We start from the raw sequence: 24,581 nt of genomic DNA, 5'->3' as shown, positions 1-24,581 counted from the left end.
CTTAATTTGCGTGGGGCCATTCTTTCTTTAATATACATCTCTAAGGTTGAGATGTCCCACCAGACTCTTAATTGTTTCTCTAGGTCATGCCTCAATTGTCTAAAAAGACCATTGAGATCATGGTTGTTAGTGGCTTTCTGTTGATTAAAAACCTCCTCAATTTTTATTTCCCTATTTCCGATGTAATTGAATATATCCATTGCAGCAGAAGAAAACACTAATTAAAGTGTCAGAGAATATTGAAGAAAGAATTCCGCGCTAATGGATCTAATTGTGTGGTTGGCTGCAGCCTACCCCAAAAATATAGTAAAACTATATCTGAAAGTGGAGAAGATATTAGGGTAATTGGCGCTGCCAAATGCTAAATTAAAATGTAAAAGTGTGTCTCATAGATCTAGGTACATTAAAATGTTCCGAAACAGTTATTGCTGTAGGTGGTGGTCCCTATAATGTAACTAATGGTCTTGATGGTAAGCCACAATAAATATTTGAAGATGTCAATAAATTAATAATAAAAATTGACCATTCATCAATAAATATCACAAATAAATACTTGGTAGCAATACATTAATAAGGCAACCCAATCAATAAAAGCAGTGAAGTATCTCAAAGTTCAAAGGATAGTGACTCTTAAAACAATTGGTGTGAACACTAGGTGGCAGTGTTGATCAAAATTAAGTAGAGATGTCTGAGTGACTGGAAAGTGCCAGGTGCTATAATTAAGTCACAAATCTAAGTGAAGTGCCAAAAAATGGGTGTCTAAGTGAAATCAAATAAATATAGAAACAAGCCAAGTAGTATAAAAATGCATATGATGTGCCAAGTGGATGATAAAAAACAATTAAATAGGTGAATTTATGGTGGTTGAATAAATATGAATATAAATAATAATAAATTAGTCCATGTTAAAAATGAAAAAGAGTCCAAAGCAAAATATATGCTCAATATAATAGTCCAAAAACGTGCAATAAGGTGATAGGACGTGCCAAAGAAAATCGCATGGATAGAGGGGGTGTCTCCTGGTGTGAATCAGGATGTGGGTGCTGGGTGAGGGAATTCCGTGCTCCCCTTCCTAAAAAGCCCGCACTCACCAGAGAGCGGCACCCCTACAGGGGTAACCAGCGTTGGATAATTGGGGTAAACCCCGATGAACCTCGGTGAGCCTCTCCTTTCCTGGTGGGACCAGTGGTATTTCCTCCCTCAAATGGTAGGTAATGGGGATGAGCGATGTGCAAATAGGGTAATGAGCAGCGCTCCAGCAAGGATGATGTCCGGGATTATATGGGTAAAGAAACACTCATATAGTGAAGTACCGTAATGGATATTCTTTTATTAAACAGATAAAATCAAGTACTCACATTTAAAAACCGGATAAAACGTCTGTAAGAAAGTAGGGACCGCGAACCCCTCGTATAGCGGTATATCCGGACGCCGTGCGCCTCAACGGCCGGATGTGCGTCTCAAGGTGCGGAACTGACGTGCCTACGCTCTACGCGTTTCGTCATAAGACTGACGTCATCAGGAGCAGCGTGAGGCTACGTGAGTCCCGCTAGTATAAATCCTAAAACGTTGCCCGGCAACCGGAACAAGCGCCCAATCAGAAAAAGTATACTAGCGCGTCATCAGTTGGTGGGCAGATGTGGTTAATGCAAAACTGCATAGAACTTGAAGCTCCACCCGATTTGGATTTTTCGACCAATGGGTTTTTAAATAGAGCCATAATCAGCAGTTGCTATGTAAAAGAGGAAAAACTGTTTATTTATTTACCGATAATTTAAATAGGTGACAGAGGAATATGTCGGGACCATCCGAATTAATGGTTGAGTATTAAGTGATAAATATGAGGAATTAAAATAAAAGAACCATTAAAAGATAAAAAATATAATCGGGAAGATAAAAACTTTGTCATATGTGTTTTGAATCTAATTAAAACCTATGATACAAATGGTAAGTATTAAGGAGAAAGGTAAAAAATTGTCTATATGTATATATATGTTATAAGACTAAGTATACGGTAAAAGTGGGCATATATAAAGAGAATAAAATGTGAAATTGATGTAATATTGTGGCTTAAAATATGATAATATAATTACAATATAGTTCCAATGGCCTAATTAGTCTGGTGATGGCACTAATGACAAGGGGAATATTACAACTTTTCTAATTCTCTAAATACAAAAGCCAAGTTGAGTAAGTGTATATACTATTATAATACAGTATATTAGCGGGAATAAATATATTAAATAATGAGTCTTATAAAAGGGATAATATAGACCTCTAGCTATGTATAAACAACTAATAATAACATATTAAATGTAAAATGACCCAAATGATGTTTAAAAATGGTAATGGTGTTAGAAATACAAGGGATCTTGTATATGCATCGGGATACCATGAGTATCACGGTGTAATGTTTATTATTATTAATGAGATATTGGAAGGCAATTGTGTTCCTGTGGACAGGCAACTGTGATACATACTATATAAAACAAATAGCAGAAAAAATGATAACAGGATATCATATAAGTATGCATAAAGGCATATATATCATTATTAAATATCTCATGTGCTAATACCTAGGTGACATGTGGTATACCATAAAGACCAAACCATAAATAACAATTAAATTGGTTCAAAGGGTGTGTCAAAAAATAAAATAAAATAAAAATAATAAGCTGTAGTGTGTTGCACTGTATAGTGTTAATCTCTGTTTTATCTAAATGTGCTCGATGGTGAGACCAAGATAAAGTGGATTATTGACAAGTATATTAGTGAATGATTCTATAGTGATGGGTGTATCTATATTTAGATATTAGTATGTGAAAGGAGTGGTATATAAAAAATATGTATAAGTGTTGCCATATAGTGATGTTAGTCCAATTGGAGCTTAAGACCACTGATACTGGTAAATTAAGAACATAGAAAAACTTTATTAAAAAGACTAAAAACGTGTAGCTGCACTAAAAATCAGAGATAAAGCAATTCAAGTCAATATCAAGGTTAAGTCCTCCGGGTTGAAGAGATTCGAGCAAGTAAATCCACTTAGTTTCGTTTTGTGAGATTTTTCTAGTTTTATTCTCACCTCTCCAATGTTCCTTTATACTGTCTATACCATAGAAAATCAGCCCTCTAGGGTTCCGATTGTGAACCTCCTTAAAATGTCTTGATAAACTGTGTTTGGGAAAACCCCTCTTTATATTTCCAATATGTTCTCTGATACGAACCATTAAAGGCCTAGTGGTCCTCCCTATATATTGAAGTTTACAAGGACATTCGACAATATAAGTTACATGTGTACTATGGCATGTGATCAGATTTTTTATTTTAAAAGTTTTCTTGTTTACATTGGACTTAAATTGTGTGATCTTCTTTTTCTGTGCTGTGTTATTTCTGCAGGCTAAACAATTACGACAGCGAACGAATCCTTTCATATCTGGAAAGAGTTTCACTTCCTTTGGGGGATTAATGACATTATGAACAAGTCTGTTTCTCAGTGTAGGTGCCCTACGATATATAAATTTCGGCCTACTTGGTAATATTTTGGAGAAGACTTTGTCCGATTTTAAAATAGGCCAGTACTTTTTAAAAATCTTTTCTAATGACTTATATTGTTTATTAAAACCAGTTATAAAAGCATATTCCAAGTTGTTGTCATTATTTCGAATTTTCGTTTTTAATAGTTCGTCTCTAGGCATATTTTTAATATTATCTATTGTTTTCTCTAAAATCAGTCTGTCGTATCCTTTTTCCTCAAATCGTTTAGTTAGTTTTTCTGCTTGTGTCTCGAAATCCTCAATATTAGTGCAATTTCTTCTAATCCTCATGTATTGTCCTTTGGGTATGTTTTGTTTCCATTTTGGATGGTGGCAGCTGGAGGTCGGGATATAACCATTTTTATCCGTGGGCTTAAAAAAGGTTCTGGTCTGTATTCTGTCTTCCTTTTTGAAAATCTGTAAATCCAAAAAATCGATTTGTTGTTGGTCATAATTGGCTGTAAATTTAATCAATTTTATGCCCCCAGCGTGGCCAACATTTTTATGAATATGCTAGAGGAGAGGATGGTCTACGGAAAAAATATTCCACAATTACAGTTTTACCGTAGATACATAGATGACATTTTTTTAGTATGGGAAGGAGCACAAGACACTTTAGACAATTTTATAGAACAACTTAATAATAACCCCTATGGGATTAAATTTACAGCCAATTATGACCAACAACAAATCGATTTTTTGGATTTACAGATTTTCAAAAAGGAAGACAGAATACAGACCAGAACCTTTTTTAAGCCCACGGATAAAAATGGTTATATCCCGACCTCCAGCTGCCACCATCCAAAATGGAAACAAAACATACCCAAAGGACAATACATGAGGATTAGAAGAAATTGCACTAATATTGAGGATTTCGAGACACAAGCAGAAAAACTAACTAAACGATTTGAGGAAAAAGGATACGACAGACTGATTTTAGAGAAAACAATAGATAATATTAAAAATATGCCTAGAGACGAACTATTAAAAACGAAAATTCGAAATAATGACAACAACTTGGAATATGCTTTTATAACTGGTTTTAATAAACAATATAAGTCATTAGAAAAGATTTTTAAAAAGTACTGGCCTATTTTAAAATCGGACAAAGTCTTCTCCAAAATATTACCAAGTAGGCCGAAATTTATATATCGTAGGGCACCTACACTGAGAAACAGACTTGTTCATAATGTCATTAATCCCCCAAAGGAAGTGAAACTCTTTCCAGATATGAAAGGATTCGTTCGCTGTCGTAATTGTTTAGCCTGCAGAAATAACACAGCACAGAAAAAGAAGATCACACAATTTAAGTCCAATGTAAACAAGAAAACTTTTAAAATAAAAAATCTGATCACATGCCATAGTACACATGTAACTTATATTGTCGAATGTCCTTGTAAACTTCAATATATAGGGAGGACCACTAGGCCTTTAATGGTTCGTATCAGAGAACATATTGGAAATATAAAGAGGGGTTTTCCCAAACACAGTTTATCAAGACATTTTAAGGAGGTTCACAATCGGAACCCTAGAGGGCTGATTTTCTATGGTATAGACAGTATAAAGGAACATTGGAGAGGTGAGAATAAAACTAGAAAAATCTCACAAAACGAAACTAAGTGGATTTACTTGCTCGAATCTCTTCAACCCGGAGGACTTAACCTTGATATTGACTTGAATTGCTTTATCTCTGATTTTTAGTGCAGCTACACGTTTTTAGTCTTTTTAATAAAGTTTTTCTATGTTCTTAATTTACCAGTATCAGTGGTCTTAAGCTCCAATTGGACTAACATCACTATATGGCAACACTTATACATATTTTTTATATACCACTCCTTTCACATACTAATATCTAAATATAGATACACCCATCACTATAGAATCATTCACTAATATACTTGTCAATAATCCACTTTATCTTGGTCTCACCATCGAGCACATTTAGATAAAACAGAGATTAACACTATACAGTGCAACACACTACAGCTTATTATTTTTATTTTATTTTATTTTTTGACACACCCTTTGAACCAATTTAATTGTTATTTATGGTTTGGTCTTTATGGTATACCACATGTCACCTAGGTATTAGCACATGAGATATTTAATAATGATATATATGCCTTTATGCATACTTATATGATATCCTGTTATCATTTTTTCTGCTATTTGTTTTATATAGTATGTATCACAGTTGCCTGTCCACAGGAACACAATTGCCTTCCAATATCTCATTAATAATAATATACATTACACCGTGATACTCATGGTATCCCGATGCATATACAAGATCCCTTGTATTTCTAACACCATTACCATTTTTAAACATCATTTGGGTCATTTTACATTTAATATGTTATTATTAGTTGTTTATACATAGCTAGAGGTCTATATTATCCCTTTTATAAGACTCATTATTTAATATATTTATTCCCGCTAATATACTGTATTATAATAGTATATACACTTACTCAACTTGGCTTTTGTATTTAGAGAATTAGAAAAGTTGTAATATTCCCCTTGTCATTAGTGCCATCACCAGACTAATTAGGCCATTGGAACTATATTGTAATTATATTATCATATTTTAAGCCACAATATTACATCAATTTCACATTTTATTCTCTTTATATATGCCCACTTTTACCGTATACTTAGTCTTATAACATATATATACATATAGACAATTTTTTACCTTTCTCCTTAATACTTACCATTTGTATCATAGGTTTTAATTAGATTCAAAACACATATGACAAAGTTTTTATCTTCCCGATTATATTTTTTATCTTTTAATGGTTCTTTTATTTTAATTCCTCATATTTATCACTTAATACTCAACCATTAATTCGGATGGTCCCGACATATTCCTCTGTCACCTATTTAAATTATCGGTAAATAAATAAACAGTTTTTCCTCTTTTACATAGCAACTGCTGATTATGGCTCTATTTAAAAACCCATTGGTCGAAAAATCCAAATCGGGTGGAGCTTCAAGTTCTATGCAGTTTTGCATTAACCACATCTGCCCACCAACTGATGACGCGCTAGTATACTTTTTCTGATTGGGCGCTTGTTCCGGTTGCCGGGCAACGTTTTAGGATTTATACTAGCGGGACTCACGTAGCCTCACGCTGCTCCTGATGACGTCAGTCTTATGACGAAACGCGTAGAGCGTAGGCACGTCAGTTCCGCACCTTGAGACGCACATCCGGCCGTTGAGGCGCACGGCGTCCGGATATACCGCTATACGAGGGGTTCGCGGTCCCTACTTTCTTACAGACGTTTTATCCGGTTTTTAAATGTGAGTACTTGATTTTATCTGTTTAATAAAAGAATATCCATTACGGTACTTCACTATATGAGTGTTTCTTTACCCATATAATCCCGGACATCATCCTTGCTGGAGCGCTGCTCATTACCCTATTTGCACATCGCTCATCCCCATTACCTACCATTTGAGGGAGGAAATACCACTGGTCCCACCAGGAAAGGAGAGGCTCACCGAGGTTCATCGGGGTTTACCCCAATTATCCAACGCTGGTTACCCCTGTAGGGGTGCCGCTCTCTGGTGAGTGCGGGCTTTTTAGGAAGGGGAGCACGGAATTCCCTCACCCAGCACCCACATCCTGATTCACACCAGGAGACACCCCCTCTATCCATGCGATTTTCTTTGGCACGTCCTATCACCTTATTGCACGTTTTTGGACTATTATATTGAGCATATATTTTGCTTTGGACTCTTTTTCATTTTTAACATGGACTAATTTATTATTATTTATATTCATATTTATTCAACCACCATAAATTCACCTATTTAATTGTTTTTTATCATCCACTTGGCACATCATATGCATTTTTATACTACTTGGCTTGTTTCTATATTTATTTGATTTCACTTAGACACCCATTTTTTGGCACTTCACTTAGATTTGTGACTTAATTATAGCACCTGGCACTTTCCAGTCACTCAGACATCTCTACTTAATTTTGATCAACACTGCCACCTAGTGTTCACACCAATTGTTTTAAGAGTCACTATCCTTTGAACTTTGAGATACTTCACTGCTTTTATTGATTGGGTTGCCTTATTAATGTATTGCTACCAAGTATTTATTTGTGATATTTATTGATGAATGGTCAATTTTTATTATTAATTTATTGACATCTTCAAATATTTATTGTGGCTTACCATCAAGACCATTAGTTACATTATAGGGACCACCACCTACAGCAATAACTGTTTCGGAACATTTTAATGTACCTAGATCTATGAGACACACTTTTACATTTTAATTTAGCATTTGGCAGCGCCAATTACCCTAATATCTTCTCCACTTTCAGATATAGTTTTACTATATTTTTGGGGTAGGCTGCAGCCAACCACACAATTAGATCCATTAGCGCGGAATTCTTTCTTCAATATTCTCTGACACTTTAATTAGTGTTTTCTTCTGCTGCAATGGATATATTCAATTACATCGGAAATAGGGAAATAAAAATTGAGGAGGTTTTTAATCAACAGAAAGCCACTAACAACCATGATCTCAATGGTCTTTTTAGACAATTGAGGCATGACCTAGAGAAACAATTAAGAGTCTGGTGGGACATCTCAACCTTAGAGATGTATATTAAAGAAAGAATGGCCCCACGCAAATTAAGATGGGAATTACATCCCAATGATGGCCTTTCTGATCCAGGCCTAATGGAAGAATGGTTCCAAGTTTTTAACAGATGTGAGTCAGAATTATTGACACAAATCATTGGAAGAAGAAAATTTAAATTAAAGGAAGTAGAAACCAACATCACCAGACTAAAGACCCTCCTCACGCCTTTTTCGACACAAAATGAATATAAAGAAAAAGAGAAAGAACTATCCACAATTATAGCCAAGTATGATAAAGACTTACAAGCGAAAAAACAGAAGAAATTTAATAGAGATATTCTGGACTACAAAAATAACAAGGTCTATAAATGGCAAAGCTCCATAGTGGATGAGAATATGGAAGTTACAGATAACACCTTACCACCTATCGGATCTAGAGAAACTACACCCGATGAAGACGAAGAAGAGGATGAATCTGAAGCACCTACTCCCAGAACTCCGAGAGAATTTTCCTTCAGACCAATGAGGGACGTAGAGAGCCGTGTAGAGGAAACACCGAGAACCAGGGAAAACTATGAACCCCCTAGAACACCCCGTGGAAACCAACCAAGGAGACCGTTCAACCAGAGATACGAATCTCCAAGATACCAATACCCCCAAAGATATGAATCTCCAAGATATCAACACCCCCAAAATTACGAGTCTCCAAGATATCAGATTCCCACTTCAAATAGATTCTCTCCCTTGATGGAGAGGGGATCCTACCCACCCCGAGGATTCAGGAGGAATGAAGGACCCTATGAACAAGGGAATTTTTTTCAAGGAAGAAACAGAGGGAGACCCCCCAGACAGGGAGGTTGGTACAACCAACCACGAGTACAAAACTGGAGAGGACCCCCAAGACCCATGGATTACAACAGACCTATAAGCAACACCTACCACCAAGGAATACCATACCAGAGGGGTTGGAGGAATCCCAACTCTTTCCAACAGAATATTGGGAGGCCGAATACTTGGAACAACCGATGGGAAGGAGGAAACGGACCAGAGGGAAACGTGGGGGGAGAAAGAAAACGAAGAAGAGAATATTAGGAGAAGGAATTTTTAATCTCACTGACACTGTTTTTACACAAGAGGAATTGGAAATTTTAGATTTAGGATTAAAGTATGCCCCCAACAAGAATTTAGACAAATTTGAAGCATATATTGATGTACAGAGATTTTTAAGGAAATTAAATATTAAAAAGTTCATTAACATGAATGGAACTCAGAGGGCCACCGACAACAACAACTCTTTTAAACATACCAAATTAAGGAACCGCTCCACTTTCAACCCCAAAGTTCCAAATAATGAATGCATGCAGGCATTCAAGAAGATGGTAGAACATGATATTAAGAACCTAAAAACATATAACAATAAAGAAAATAAAATCTGGAATACCATAGCAGAAATTGAAAAGAAGAAAAATGTGATTATACGCCCAGCCGACAAGGGAGGGGGTCTTGTGATTATTAGAAAACAGGATTATGAAAATGAGATGCATAATCTCTTGAGTGTTCCTGGTACATATAAACAATTATCCAAGAACCCAAAGAGGGAATACAAGAAAAAATTAGAAGCCTACATCAAGAAAGGCACGAAATTGGGAATACTAACAGAAAAGGAAGCCACATACCTACTCCCAAAAGCAACAAAGACACCCGTCATCTACTATCTCCCCAAACTTCACAAAAGGTTGGACAAACCACCAGGGAGGCCAATAGTTAGCGGGATCGAGTCACTTTTCTCACGACTTGGTGAATATTTGGATACATTTCTTCAACCACTAGTTAGTAACGGAACATCATATTTAAAAGATAGCACCCAACTGATCAAAGAATTGCAAGGATTTACAACAACGGAAACACAGATCCTGGTGACTATTGACGCAAATTCACTTTACACCAGCATAGACCAGAAGGATGGAATTGAGAGTGTCAGAAAGGCTTTATCGGAGGAAACAGACCTAAGACAAGTACAGATCAACTACATTTTAGAAGGACTACAACTTGCCATGGAGAAAAACTATTTCTGGTATAACAAGACATTTTATCTACAAACAAAAGGTGTGGCCATGGGGGCACGTTATGCCCCCAGCGTGGCCAACATTTTTATGAATATGCTAGAGGAGAGGATGGTCTACGGAAAAAATATTCCACAATTACAGTTTTACCGTAGATACATAGATGACATTTTTTTAGTATGGGAAGGAGCACAAGACACTTTAGACAATTTTATAGAACAACTTAATAATAACCCCTATGGGATTAAATTTACAGCCAATTATGACCAACAACAAATCGATTTTTTGGATTTACAGATTTTCAAAAAGGAAGACAGAATACAGACCAGAACCTTTTTTAAGCCCACGGATAAAAATGGTTATATCCCGACCTCCAGCTGCCACCATCCAAAATGGAAACAAAACATACCCAAAGGACAATACATGAGGATTAGAAGAAATTGCACTAATATTGAGGATTTCGAGACACAAGCAGAAAAACTAACTAAACGATTTGAGGAAAAAGGATACGACAGACTGATTTTAGAGAAAACAATAGATAATATTAAAAATATGCCTAGAGACGAACTATTAAAAACGAAAATTCGAAATAATGACAACAACTTGGAATATGCTTTTATAACTGGTTTTAATAAACAATATAAGTCATTAGAAAAGATTTTTAAAAAGTACTGGCCTATTTTAAAATCGGACAAAGTCTTCTCCAAAATATTACCAAGTAGGCCGAAATTTATATATCGTAGGGCACCTACACTGAGAAACAGACTTGTTCATAATGTCATTAATCCCCCAAAGGAAGTGAAACTCTTTCCAGATATGAAAGGATTCGTTCGCTGTCGTAATTGTTTAGCCTGCAGAAATAACACAGCACAGAAAAAGAAGATCACACAATTTAAGTCCAATGTAAACAAGAAAACTTTTAAAATAAAAAATCTGATCACATGCCATAGTACACATGTAACTTATATTGTCGAATGTCCTTGTAAACTTCAATATATAGGGAGGACCACTAGGCCTTTAATGGTTCGTATCAGAGAACATATTGGAAATATAAAGAGGGGTTTTCCCAAACACAGTTTATCAAGACATTTTAAGGAGGTTCACAATCGGAACCCTAGAGGGCTGATTTTCTATGGTATAGACAGTATAAAGGAACATTGGAGAGGTGAGAATAAAACTAGAAAAATCTCACAAAACGAAACTAAGTGGATTTACTTGCTCGAATCTCTTCAACCCGGAGGACTTAACCTTGATATTGACTTGAATTGCTTTATCTCTGATTTTTAGTGCAGCTACACGTTTTTAGTCTTTTTAATAAAGTTTTTCTATGTTCTTAATTTACCAGTATCAGTGGTCTTAAGCTCCAATTGGACTAACATCACTATATGGCAACACTTATACATATTTTTTATATACCACTCCTTTCACATACTAATATCTAAATATAGATACACCCATCACTATAGAATCATTCACTAATATACTTGTCAATAATCCACTTTATCTTGGTCTCACCATCGAGCACATTTAGATAAAACAGAGATTAACACTATACAGTGCAACACACTACAGCTTATTATTTTTATTTTATTTTATTTTTTGACACACCCTTTGAACCAATTTAATTGTTATTTATGGTTTGGTCTTTATGGTATACCACATGTCACCTAGGTATTAGCACATGAGATATTTAATAATGATATATATGCCTTTATGCATACTTATATGATATCCTGTTATCATTTTTTCTGCTATTTGTTTTATATAGTATGTATCACAGTTGCCTGTCCACAGGAACACAATTGCCTTCCAATATCTCATTAATAATAATATACATTACACCGTGATACTCATGGTATCCCGATGCATATACAAGATCCCTTGTATTTCTAACACCATTACCATTTTTAAACATCATTTGGGTCATTTTACATTTAATATGTTATTATTAGTTGTTTATACATAGCTAGAGGTCTATATTATCCCTTTTATAAGACTCATTATTTAATATATTTATTCCCGCTAATATACTGTATTATAATAGTATATACACTTACTCAACTTGGCTTTTGTATTTAGAGAATTAGAAAAGTTGTAATATTCCCCTTGTCATTAGTGCCATCACCAGACTAATTAGGCCATTGGAACTATATTGTAATTATATTATCATATTTTAAGCCACAATATTACATCAATTTCACATTTTATTCTCTTTATATATGCCCACTTTTACCGTATACTTAGTCTTATAACATATATATACATATAGACAATTTTTTACCTTTCTCCTTAATACTTACCATTTGTATCATAGGTTTTAATTAGATTCAAAACACATATGACAAAGTTTTTATCTTCCCGATTATATTTTTTATCTTTTAATGGTTCTTTTATTTTAATTCCTCATATTTATCACTTAATACTCAACCATTAATTCGGATGGTCCCGACATATTCCTCTGTCACCTATTTAAATTATCGGTAAATAAATAAACAGTTTTTCCTCTTTTACATAGCAACTGCTGATTATGGCTCTATTTAAAAACCCATTGGTCGAAAAATCCAAATCGGGTGGAGCTTCAAGTTCTATGCAGTTTTGCATTAACCACATCTGCCCACCAACTGATGACGCGCTAGTATACTTTTTCTGATTGGGCGCTTGTTCCGGTTGCCGGGCAACGTTTTAGGATTTATACTAGCGGGACTCACGTAGCCTCACGCTGCTCCTGATGACGTCAGTCTTATGACGAAACGCGTAGAGCGTAGGCACGTCAGTTCCGCACCTTGAGACGCACATCCGGCCGTTGAGGCGCACGGCGTCCGGATATACCGCTATACGAGGGGTTCGCGGTCCCTACTTTCTTACAGACGTTTTATCCGGTTTTTAAATGTGAGTACTTGATTTTATCTGTTTAATAAAAGAATATCCATTACGGTACTTCACTATATGAGTGTTTCTTTACCCATATAATCCCGGACATCATCCTTGCTGGAGCGCTGCTCATTACCCTATTTGCACATCGCTCATCCCCATTACCTACCATTTGAGGGAGGAAATACCACTGGTCCCACCAGGAAAGGAGAGGCTCACCGAGGTTCATCGGGGTTTACCCCAATTATCCAACGCTGGTTACCCCTGTAGGGGTGCCGCTCTCTGGTGAGTGCGGGCTTTTTAGGAAGGGGAGCACGGAATTCCCTCACCCAGCACCCACATCCTGATTCACACCAGGAGACACCCCCTCTATCCATGCGATTTTCTTTGGCACGTCCTATCACCTTATTGCACGTTTTTGGACTATTATATTGAGCATATATTTTGCTTTGGACTCTTTTTCATTTTTAACATGGACTAATTTATTATTATTTATATTCATATTTATTCAACCACCATAAATTCACCTATTTAATTGTTTTTTATCATCCACTTGGCACATCATATGCATTTTTATACTACTTGGCTTGTTTCTATATTTATTTGATTTCACTTAGACACCCATTTTTTGGCACTTCACTTAGATTTGTGACTTAATTATAGCACCTGGCACTTTCCAGTCACTCAGACATCTCTACTTAATTTTGATCAACACTGCCACCTAGTGTTCACACCAATTGTTTTAAGAGTCACTATCCTTTGAACTTTGAGATACTTCACTGCTTTTATTGATTGGGTTGCCTTATTAATGTATTGCTACCAAGTATTTATTTGTGATATTTATTGATGAATGGTCAATTTTTATTATTAATTTATTGACATCTTCAAATATTTATTGTGGCTTACCATCAAGACCATTAGTTACATTATAGGGACCACCACCTACAGCAATAACTGTTTCGGAACATTTTAATGTACCTAGATCTATGAGACACACTTTTACATTTTAATTTAGCATTTGGCAGCGCCAATTACCCTAATATCTTCTCCACTTTCAGATATAGTTTTACTATATTTTTGGGGTAGGCTGCAGCCAACCACACAATTAGATCCATTAGCGCGGAATTCTTTCTTCAATATTCACTGACGCTTAATGACAGAAGGCCCAGGAGGCCCTGAGCGCCCGAGTAGAATGCGCCTTGACAGGGAAAGGAGGAACTTAACCCTTGATGGAAAAGGCCTGAACCACCATGTGTCTGATCTATCTGAAAATGGTCGCAGAGGAAGCGGACAACCCTTTTTGGAGGCCCCTCCGTGAGCACAAATAGTGAGTCTGATTTCCTAAAAGACTCCGTAGCTGCCAGGTACACCCTTAATCGCCCGGACCACATCCAAGGCATGCAAGGCAATTTCCTTCGGATGTTTTGGCCTGGGACACAGGGAAGGCAACACAATGTCCTCATTCAAATGAAAATCTGAGACAACCTTTAGAAGGGACGACAGACAGGGGCGAAGAAGCACCTTATCTCTGTGAACCACCAAGTAAGGTGAACAACAGGATAATGCCGCCAATTCCGACACCCTGTGCGCAGAGGTGATAGCCACCAAAAAGGCCACTTTCTGAGACAGCTTAAGCAGGGGAATCTCCCGAAGATTCTCAAAAGGAGGCTTCTGGAGGACTGAGAGCACCAAATTGAGGTCCAAGGGCGTTAACGGAGACCGCACTGGAGGAGCCAAGTGCCAAACTTCCTGAAGAAAAGAACGCGCCAGGGAGTGTATGGCCAAAGGCTGTTAAAAAAAGACTGCTAAGGCCGAGGATGCCTCGTTTTCCTTACAGCCCTAAACTACCACTACAAATTAAAGTGGTTGTAAAGGTAAAAGGTATTTTATTTAGGTAGCACAGCCCCTAGCCCCCCCCCCCCAAATACTCACCTGAACCCAATATGGATCCCATTCTTAACGTCTGCAGCAGCTCTTCTCCCCCCTCCTTGCTCTTAGAAGCTTGTCTGAAAGCAGCGGAAGCCATTGGCTCCTGCTTCTGTCAATCACAACCTGTCAGCAGAGAGGGGAGGCAGAGCCATGCTGTGTATCTAAATAGAAGCAAGCAGCCTGGGTCAGGATCAAGCACACACAAGTGACCCCATAGGAAGCACTGGGGCCACTGAAAAAAAATTGATAGAGTCAAGCAGAGAATGGCAGATACCTGCCCTATAGTGCCAGTAGGTGGGTTGTCCTTGAAATATAAAAAGCACTATAGCCTTAAGGTGATTGTAAAGTTACATTTTTTTTTTTTTAATAGCAAACATGTCCCACTTACCTGCTCTGTACAATGGATTTGCACAGAGCAGCCTCTATCCCCCTCTTCCGAAGTTCCCTGCTGTCGCTCTGGGCTCACCCCCCTTCTCCGTGTGCCACCAATAGGTAATTTACTTCCTTTTGTGGCACGCGTGCGGGCTCAATCCTGATCCACATGCTGTGTCCACATTGGCATTCACAGTGCAGCTCAGCCCTGCCCCCTGCTCCTCCGTCACTGAATTTGATTGTTAGCAGCAGGAGCCAATGGCTCCCATTGCGCTTACGGAGTCCAGTGAGTAAGGAGAGAGGTAGCAGCACTGCTGCTCTTGGAAACAGTGCTGGATTGAGATCAGGTTTAGGTAAGCATTTGGGGTGGGGGAGATTGGACAACTTACAAATGAAGGTTTTTTACTGTAATGCAAATAATGAATTAAGGTAAAAAACCTTTAGACTTTACAACCACTTTACATGCCCTTGTTTAAAACTTTTTGCTTTACTTTACAACTAGTACTAACAACAATAATGATTATGTATTTTAATGCCCCTTTCTCTTCAAATAAAAGTATTTTTCCAACCTAAAACAAAGAATCAACTATTAGTAAAAAAAATAAAATTCTGAAAAAATCAACTCACTATTAGCAATGGGCTCAGGCATGTTCAGATAGTAGTCCAAATCCACCTGAGCAATCCCGCCAGGAAGCAGTCTCTGCACTCCACCAATCATAGGCAATGAGGCATTTCCCGGCCTGCAGCTGCACATACACACACTGCCTATGATTGGCGGTGTGCAGTGATGGCTTGCTGGGGATTTTGAATAGCACCCTTTTACCAATAGTCCGAGGTAGTGTTCCACTTTCAGCCAATCGGCTGCAAGAACTGCTGCACAGTAGCAGCTGTAAAACAATTTAATATTACTTTTCTACAAAACTAAGGCTAGCAATACACACTAATTTTTTTTCTTCTCATGTTTTACGGGAAAAATTTAACAAGAGTTCCCCATTTAAACTTTACAATGCGGATGGAAATGTCTTTCCTGCCAGCTAATGTATTCTGAAAGCTGGCACCAGTGGCTGTCAGAATATCCCAACAATGATCTGATCTGGATGCAGCTGCTGTTGGGCTGACAGTTTTCGGTGTGGCTTCTTTGACTTTTCCATCAATGGATGATGTGTGGCAATGTGCCCACAGTGCCACCAATTAGGCAAAATTCGATCAGTCAGCTTAAAAGTTGAATAGCTGGTTATACCCATGCACAACATAAGTTTAAATTGTTGGTAAATTATAAACAAAGAGAAACAGACAGGAACCACTTGCTGTTTAGTTGGTGAAGCAAACTATATTGCAAGCTTATAACATGCAAATTAGTAAGGACGCACTATGTGCCAGCATCAATATTTATCAAAATCATGCCCAGCTTTCTACTTAGGTAATACAGTCAATAAATTTATTGGCAGTTTGTGTGAAATCAGTTACGTGCAAACAAATACATACTTATAGCATAAGGATTTATTTCATAGCATGAACCGTAAATCTGGATTTGTTAACAAAAAACTAAAACTTGCACGAGAAACAAAACGAGCAGCCAAAGTCCAAAGTTAATGTGAGACGAAAAAACCCCACTCAGTGGAAAACACTTAGTTAATATACACACATTTCTTACTTTCTGCTGCTGAAGTTGTAATAATTATTTGACAGAGGTGAAGAAGAAACCTTTGGTAATGTTGAAAAATTTGGAACACCTGAGGACCTTCAAAATATGAAAATAAAATAAAATAAAAAAATATATATATATGTTGTCCTCTTGTAAGGTCTGGTAAAATAATGCAAACGGGCATTTTAAAGCTTCAGTTCAAAAAAATAATGATGAAAATAATATTCATAACGAGCATCATAACTTTTCAATGTTGCAATAATTGGAAGTACACTATATTTCTGATATATAAACAAGCGGCACAAAGTATTTTGGGTATACAATATATGATTTGCTCTAAAGATTTTGGTCTATAATAGTACTCAATACAGTTTACGTAAATCTCCTTGAAAGTGGTTGTAAACATCAGACATGAAATATGAAGAAAGCATATCCCTCTATAGTGTGTATAGGTCTCAAGTAAGAGCACCAAGTGTCATTTCTGTCTGGGGGGGGGGGGGGGGGGCTGTCTTTTCCTTTCAATAGGCTATCCGAGCGCTCCTCACTGAGCTCTGCAGTGTGTAATGTTATTTCCCTACCCCTATTTTCAGACAAGCTGTAGGAAAATCAGCACTTTGAGAAGTTTTTTTTAGAAGAGATTACTTCAGATAAACAGGTACAACTTATGTAGGATTTGTTTCATCTCTGTGTATCACTTGAGACTAGTAATTTTACTGGGTATACATAAGGGTGTTCAACCACTTTACAGTACCACTAAGGTCTAAGTTTCTAATTGGTCAGTACTGTCCATGTGATGGTGCTGACCAATTGCAATCCATTTGGTCCGTAATTGCAGCGCAGTACAGAGAGGAGAGAAAAGCAGGGTTTTCAAATCCTCAGACCACTGGATGGCTTGTGGAAACCTTGACAGCTCAAATTCGCAGGAGGCAAGTACAGTGGGGACCAGGGGATGGGGAAAGTGTCCGCTGTTAGGTAAAAGTGAACTAACACTTTAAATATGGTGGCTGTATCACTTTTGTTTCACCTGGTGATCTGGCCAGTAATACAATTTCTATCTTACGGTGTCTGCATTCTGAATGAAGTAGTAAAGAAGACACCTTTGGACAGCAGCATTGTCCGAGAGAGTAGTGTCCGATGAACTAGTAGATTTAGCTCGACTTAAAGGATAAGCAGGTGGCTGCAGCATTAGGAACATGTTACATGTTCCACTATAAAATCTGAAAGGTAAACTCATCCTTTAACATGAGTGACTAACTAATTAAAGGAGTTGTAAAGGCAGACAGTTTTTATCTCAATGCCTTCTATGTATTAAGATAAAGCCTTCTGTGTGTAGCAGCCTCCCCAGCATCCCCCCATAATTATCTGAACACCATCTCTGTCCAGCGATGTCCATGAGTCCCTCGGCCGTCCTCCTGACTAGCTGAGACACAGCAGCAAAGCCATAGGCTCCCGTGGCTGCAAATCAAAGTCAGCCAGCCAATTAGGAGCGAGAGAGGGCAGGGCCGAACAGCAGCTCCGTGTCTGAATGGACACACGGAGCTGTAGCTCAGCTCGGATGACCCCATAGCAAGCTGCTTGCTGAGGGGGCACTCGACTGAAGGGAGGGGCCAGGAGCAGCGAAGAGGGACCCGAGAAGAGAAATCCACTGCACGGAGGAGGCAAGTATAAGGCCCCGTTCACACTGGGGCGACGCTACTTCCCGGGGCGACCTCATAGGTCGGCACGGACTTCATAACATTGAAGTCTATGCAGGTCGCTCCAGGTCGCCCCAAAGAAGCTCCGGACCCTTTTTCTAAGTCGGAGCGACTTGTGTCGCTCTTATTAGAACGGGTCCGCAGCTTCTCTATGGAAGGCGACCTACGACGACCTGTCAGGCGACCAGGTCGCCTGACAGGTCGCCCCAGTGTGAACGGGGACTAACAGGTTTGTTTGTTTTTTTAAATAGACTTTACAATCACTTTAAAGCACAACATCAGCTAACACTGCAGTTACAGTTTTTTCTTCTTTTGAGATAAAACTTTTAACTAAATGAATACAAGCTGACCACTGTAAGCACAACTATGAGTGTTAAATGGTTTGCCTCAAAACGCTAATGGACACTTTTGCTGCACCGTTTGGTCTGTTTTAAGAAGGTTGAAAAAGGACAGCAGAATCAACAGGAAAAAAAAAAAAAAAAAAAAACTAAGTTACAGGGTGACTCTGCTGGCCACACCTGTGCATTATAATCCTATAGACTTCTACAAGGCTTTCAATCAAGCTGGAAGATAGATTTGGATGAGCATGGCAGAAGACGGAGACCTGTGGCGGTTCCTCAGTGTACAGTTTATGAAGTTTGTGGGGATGACGACAAAAATCCTCCAAATCCTTTATAGCAGATAAAAATGGGATTTTTGACTTACCGTGAAATCCATTTCTCTGATGTTCATTGACGGACACAGCTCCTGATCTTCTTAACTATTGGGTTATACTGCCCCCTAGAGGAGTAGGACACTAAGCAGAAAAAAAGTCTAGCTGCGCCTATGGGCAGTCCCAGGAGGTATACTCCCTCAGTTTTGTTACATGCAGTATCAGAATAACAGAGAAATGGTAATACGGTAAGTCAAAAATTGAATTTTCTCTTTCGTTCATTGAAGGACACAGCTCCTGATCTTCTTAACCATTGGGACGTCCCAAAGCAGTGTTAAACATGAGGGACGGGAACAGCGAAAAAAACTCCCAAGGCTAAACTATAGCCAACCAGGTAAACAAAAGCTCAACCAAAACAACTGGAGCTCACCTGAAAAAAACAAACACCCTTTAAAAAAAGGGGACCAGGTCCTCTAAACAGCAGCCTGCAAAACCTGGTGGCCAAAGGAAGCATCTGCAGATGCCAACACATCCACTTTATAGAACTTTGTCAAAGTGTGCACCAACGACCAGGTGGCCACCTTGCAAACCTGTGTCACTGACGCCTGATGACGGAAGGCCCAAGAAGCACTGAGCGCCTGAGTAGAGTGTGCCTTGACAGGGAGAGGAAGAACCTGACCCTTGATGGAATAGGCCTGAATCACCGTCTGTCTGATTCATTTGGAAATGGTCGCAGAGGAAGCGGACAACCCTTTTTGGGGCCCATCCTTAAGCAAAAATAGTGAGTCTGAGTTCCTAAAAGACTCCCTAGCTGCCAGGTACACCCTAATCACCAAGACCACATCCAAGGCATGCAAAGCAATTTCCTTCAGATGTTTTGGCCTGGGACACAGGAAAGGCAACACAATGTCCTCATTTAAATGAAAATCAGAGACAATCTGAGGAAGGAACGCCGGACGGACGGACAGGGGCAAAGAACCACCCTTTCACTGTGAACAAACAAGTAAGGTGAACGACAGGGTAACGCCGCCAATTCCGACCCGCTGCGCGCAGAGGTGAAAGCCACCAAATAGGCCACCTGCTGGGATAATGTAAGGAGGGGAATCTTCTGAATATTTTCAAAAGGAGGCTTCTGGGAGGACAGAGCACCAAATTGTGGTCCCAAGGCGGCAACAGAGACCGCACTGGAGGGGTCAAGTGCCTAACTCCCTGAAGAAAAGTACACACCAAGAAGTATGTGGCCAGGAAGACTGCTAAGGCTGACACCTGACCCTTGATTGTACTCAAGGCCAGGTTCTGCTCAACCCCCCATTGAAGGAAGGTCAAGATCCGAGCCAACGAAAAGAGAGCGAGGATGAACCCCAAGAGACTCGCACCACGCAATGTATGTCTTCTAAATACGATGGTAGATCTTCCTAGAAGTAGATTTCCTAGCTTTTAACAGTGTAGGAATCACCGACTCAGACAAACCTCTATCCATCAGCACCTGGTGTTCAACAGCCAAGCCGTAAAAGCCAGCGACTGTAAAGCAGGATCGAAAATTGGACCTTGGGACAGCAGATCCTCCCTGAGAGGAAGCTTCCAATGGAAGTTCAGTGACCAGCCGCCCCAGATTGGCGTACCAAGCCCGGCGAGGCCAGTCTGGGGCCACTAAGATGACCGGAATCCCTTCTACATCGATCCTGCCTAGAAGTTTTGGCAGAAGTTTGAGAGGAGGGAAGCGTAAGTCAGACGATACTGACCCCAAGGAGCCACCAGAGCATTTGTGGCGTCCGCCAGAGGATCCCGTGACCGAGCCACAAACCTCTGCACCTTTCGGTTAAGCCAAAACACCAACAGATCCACCTCAGGAATGCCCCATCAGAGACACAATCGATGAAACACCTCTGGATGAAGGGACCACTCCCCTTGGTCCAACGCCTGCCGACTGAGGTAATCCGCATGCCAGTTTTCCACCTCGGGAATGTGTATGGCGGAGAGGGCTGGAACGAACCGTTTTGCCCACCTTAGAATGCCGGCTACCTCCTGAGCTGCCAGGACACTTATTATGCCCCCTTGGTGATTGACAAACCACGGCTGTAGCATTGTCCGATTGAATGCACACTGGACATTCCTGAAGACGATCCGTCCAATGTTCCAGGCACAGTCTGATCGCTCAGAGTACCAAGACATTGATTTTGCCAAGGACGCCTCCCCAGCCAGACAGGCTGGCATTCGTGGTGACCACTGTCCAATACAAGGGGAGGAAAGAATTGCCTAGCCGAAGCACCGAAGAACGAAGCCACCACATATCAGGGACTCTTTCGCTCTCTGGCTCAGCCAGATCCGATTGTCCAGAGACTGCGGATTCTTGTCCCATTTGGCCAGAATCTCCCTTGCAGGGCCCTTGTATGGAACTGTGCAAAAACGGAACTGCTTCGAAGGTAGACACCATCAGGCCTAGCATACACATGCAGGTCCGGAGGGATTACCATCTGCTGGACAGTAGGAGATGATGAATTACAGCCTGCAGTTTCTGGAGTGTGTCTAGAGGAAGTAGCACTCTGGCTAAGGCCGAGTCCAAACTCAGACCCAGATAGTCGAGTCTTGTGGATAGAACCAGAGCAGAATTCTGAAAAATTCAGAATCCGGCGAAACACCCTCAAGCTCAGATGGCGATTTACAGGTTTTCCACCAGAGCAGGAGACTCCACTCGCAGGACGTCGTCCAAGTAGTCCAGTACCACGATCCCCCATTCTCGTAACAATGCTAGCAGAGGGGCCAACACTTTTGTTATAACCCGAGGAGCAGAAGTGAGAGCAAAGGGTAATGCCACAAACAGGTGATCTCCTTGAAAGGGAAGATCAGTCAAGGCCTTTTTAGAAGTCTGGTCCGCAGGCCAGCATTTGAGCCAAAAGACGCACCGAAGGACCACTTCCGAAACAGAGATCCGAGCCACTAGGGAAGCTGCATCCAAAGAGACATCACAGATAAACTGCAGCCCCTGGACCAGCTGGTCCACCAGCTCAGCAAAGGCAGGGGGAGCTGCTCCCCCCTCCAGGTCATGGCGCAAAAGCCTAGCCCATTCGGTCAGTCGGTCTGCGACACCAGGGCAATGGTGAATATCAGCCTCAGTGCTGAACCACCCAGGGTGTACATACTGCGGTTTCCTTGTTTAATCTGGAAACCAGAGAGTCCACCACCGGTGGAACAGTCCACTTCTTAAGAAGGGACTAGCAAAATTGCTTAGGGACACCAAGGGGACGCTTTGGTTGTCCCCTATTTAGTGACAATTCTGTCAAAATTGGAGGGGAAAGGGAACCCCTTTTACGCTCTGGATGGCTTGTGTATGCCAAAAGGAACCTGCACCCCTGCTGCAGCTTCAGATGCATCCTCTATCTTTAAGGTTTAATGCACAGCTACAATCAGTGCGTCCACCAGCGCCTTTTCGTACGCGGCTGCATAAGTGGAGGAATCCTCCTCACTATCTGAGGATTCAGGGCGCGCGGTTGCAGACCAAGCAGGGTGACCCACGTCCACGGTGGCCGAATCAGATTCAGGATCTGATGAGACAGGGGAAGGCGGGGGGTGTTTTTTGCCAGCCCGTTGCCCAAAAACCACCTCACCCATTACACCAAGGACTCCAGGACTGCAGTCAGTGCATCGATAGATGGGTGGGACCTGGAGAACCTTGCAGCCTCAGAGAGGGGATCAGGTGGGGAAATGTGCTCCAAAGACTCCATGAGTCACCAAGGGGACCCAACAAAAAGGTGTGAAACACTGCTTGTAACGGATCAACCGGCACCCCGACCGGGTACCTCTGTTGACCAGAGGGCTCCAAGTAGAGGGCTGCATTGGGTTTGGGCTCCCGCGGGACCCAATGCAAATCTTGCGGGAGCGGGCGGTTTTACCTCTGCTGCGGGCGGGAGTGGGCGGTCGAAAACTTTTGCGGGTACCCACGGGGAACGGTGCAATTTGGTGTAACATATCTTCCGGCGTATAAGACGGCTTTTTTCATAATAAAAAAAATATACCCCAAAAATCGGGGGTCGTCTTATACGCCAGGTACTGTAGCTTCAGCTAGTTACAGAACATCCCTATTAAAAATGTTAGCCCGCTGGATGTGTATACACAGTACCTTTGGCAACTTACAGAACGTCCCTGTGCTGTAATACTCTATGTACCGTGCTGAGCCAATCACAGCAAGCGGTGTATTCTATTAATGCATACAAAGCCTGCTTGGATTGGCTGAGTCAGAGAGGCGGGTTTATACATCCTTTGCCAATCCGAGCAGGCTTTGTATGCAATAATAGAATACACAGCTTGCCGTGATTGGCTCAGCGTTGGTACATAAGAGTATTACAGCACAGGGACGCTCTGTAAGTAGCCAATGCTCACTGTATACACATCCAGCAAGCTAAACTATTAAAAATAGAGAAGTTCTGTATGTAGCAGAAGCTACAGTACATATTAGGGCACATCCAGTGGGCTAAAATATTTAATAGGGGCGTGATGGCTGAAATGGTGTTGCCTCAGAAGAGGGGGTAGTCTTATATGGCGAGTACAGGGCAAAACCGCAGGGCGGGAGTGGACACAAACATTGCAGATGCGGGCGGGAGTGGAACACAAAAATTGCGGGTGCGGGCGGTCCTGGTCATGCATTCAGCGGGTGCGGGTTTAATAAAACAGTCCAACGCAGGGCTCCAAGCACTCCACCAGACACCATAACTGCCTCAGACCCCAAGAACCGCCGCAGCTTGGTTGGGGTCTCGCAGTCTCCTACCCACCCTGAACCTACGACAAGGCTCCAGGTTCCCGTGGGTGAAACCTCTCTTTCCGCAGAGAGTGCAGCAGGAACAAGCTCTTACAAGAGCTTAGTGATTATCCAAGGGAGTATGAAGGACATAGCAATCCCTTGTAGCATATTCCCCCAATGAGAGACAGGACTCTAGATTGAGGGTGAAGTATAACTCAACTTTACTGAACAAGAAACATACTTTTATACAGTTTTCCCCCACAAGGTTACCGCCCAGGTGGACCTTGTTGAAAACAGGCCGACATTCACAATCCAATGAAAACAGTTTTACACTCCCATATAGTGTACAAAAAGACATACACTGTGGGACAATCCCCCCTCCCCCTTAGCAGCCAATCCACACACGCATATACATCCCATAATAAGCTTATCCTAAGGCAGACAGAACAATGTGAGGTCATTAACATTTAACAATGAGACAG

General features: G+C 40.4%; 1 protein-coding gene across 4 annotated transcripts in view; it reads right to left on the bottom strand.

Annotated features, from left to right (window-relative positions):
• The window catches only part of USP15 (ubiquitin specific peptidase 15), a 177,906-nt gene that overhangs the window by 96,623 nt on the left and 56,702 nt on the right, over positions 1 to 24,581 (bottom strand). For 2 of the 4 annotated variants that reach the window (XM_082254721.1, XM_082254722.1), the window contains exon 7: positions 17,028 to 17,114. The exons of the other annotated variants lie outside the window; for them this stretch is intronic. In XM_082254721.1, coding sequence (XP_082110847.1) covers positions 17,028 to 17,114 — 87 coding nt within the window. The remainder of the gene's footprint in view (positions 1 to 17,027; positions 17,115 to 24,581) is intronic. 4 annotated transcript variants of the gene reach the window in all.

Source organism: Pelophylax lessonae (genome assembly GCF_965119305.1).
Source record: "Pelophylax lessonae genome assembly, chromosome: 4".
NCBI lineage: Eukaryota > Metazoa > Chordata > Amphibia > Anura > Ranidae > Pelophylax > Pelophylax lessonae.
This window is presented reverse-complemented; position numbering and strand designations above follow the sequence as displayed.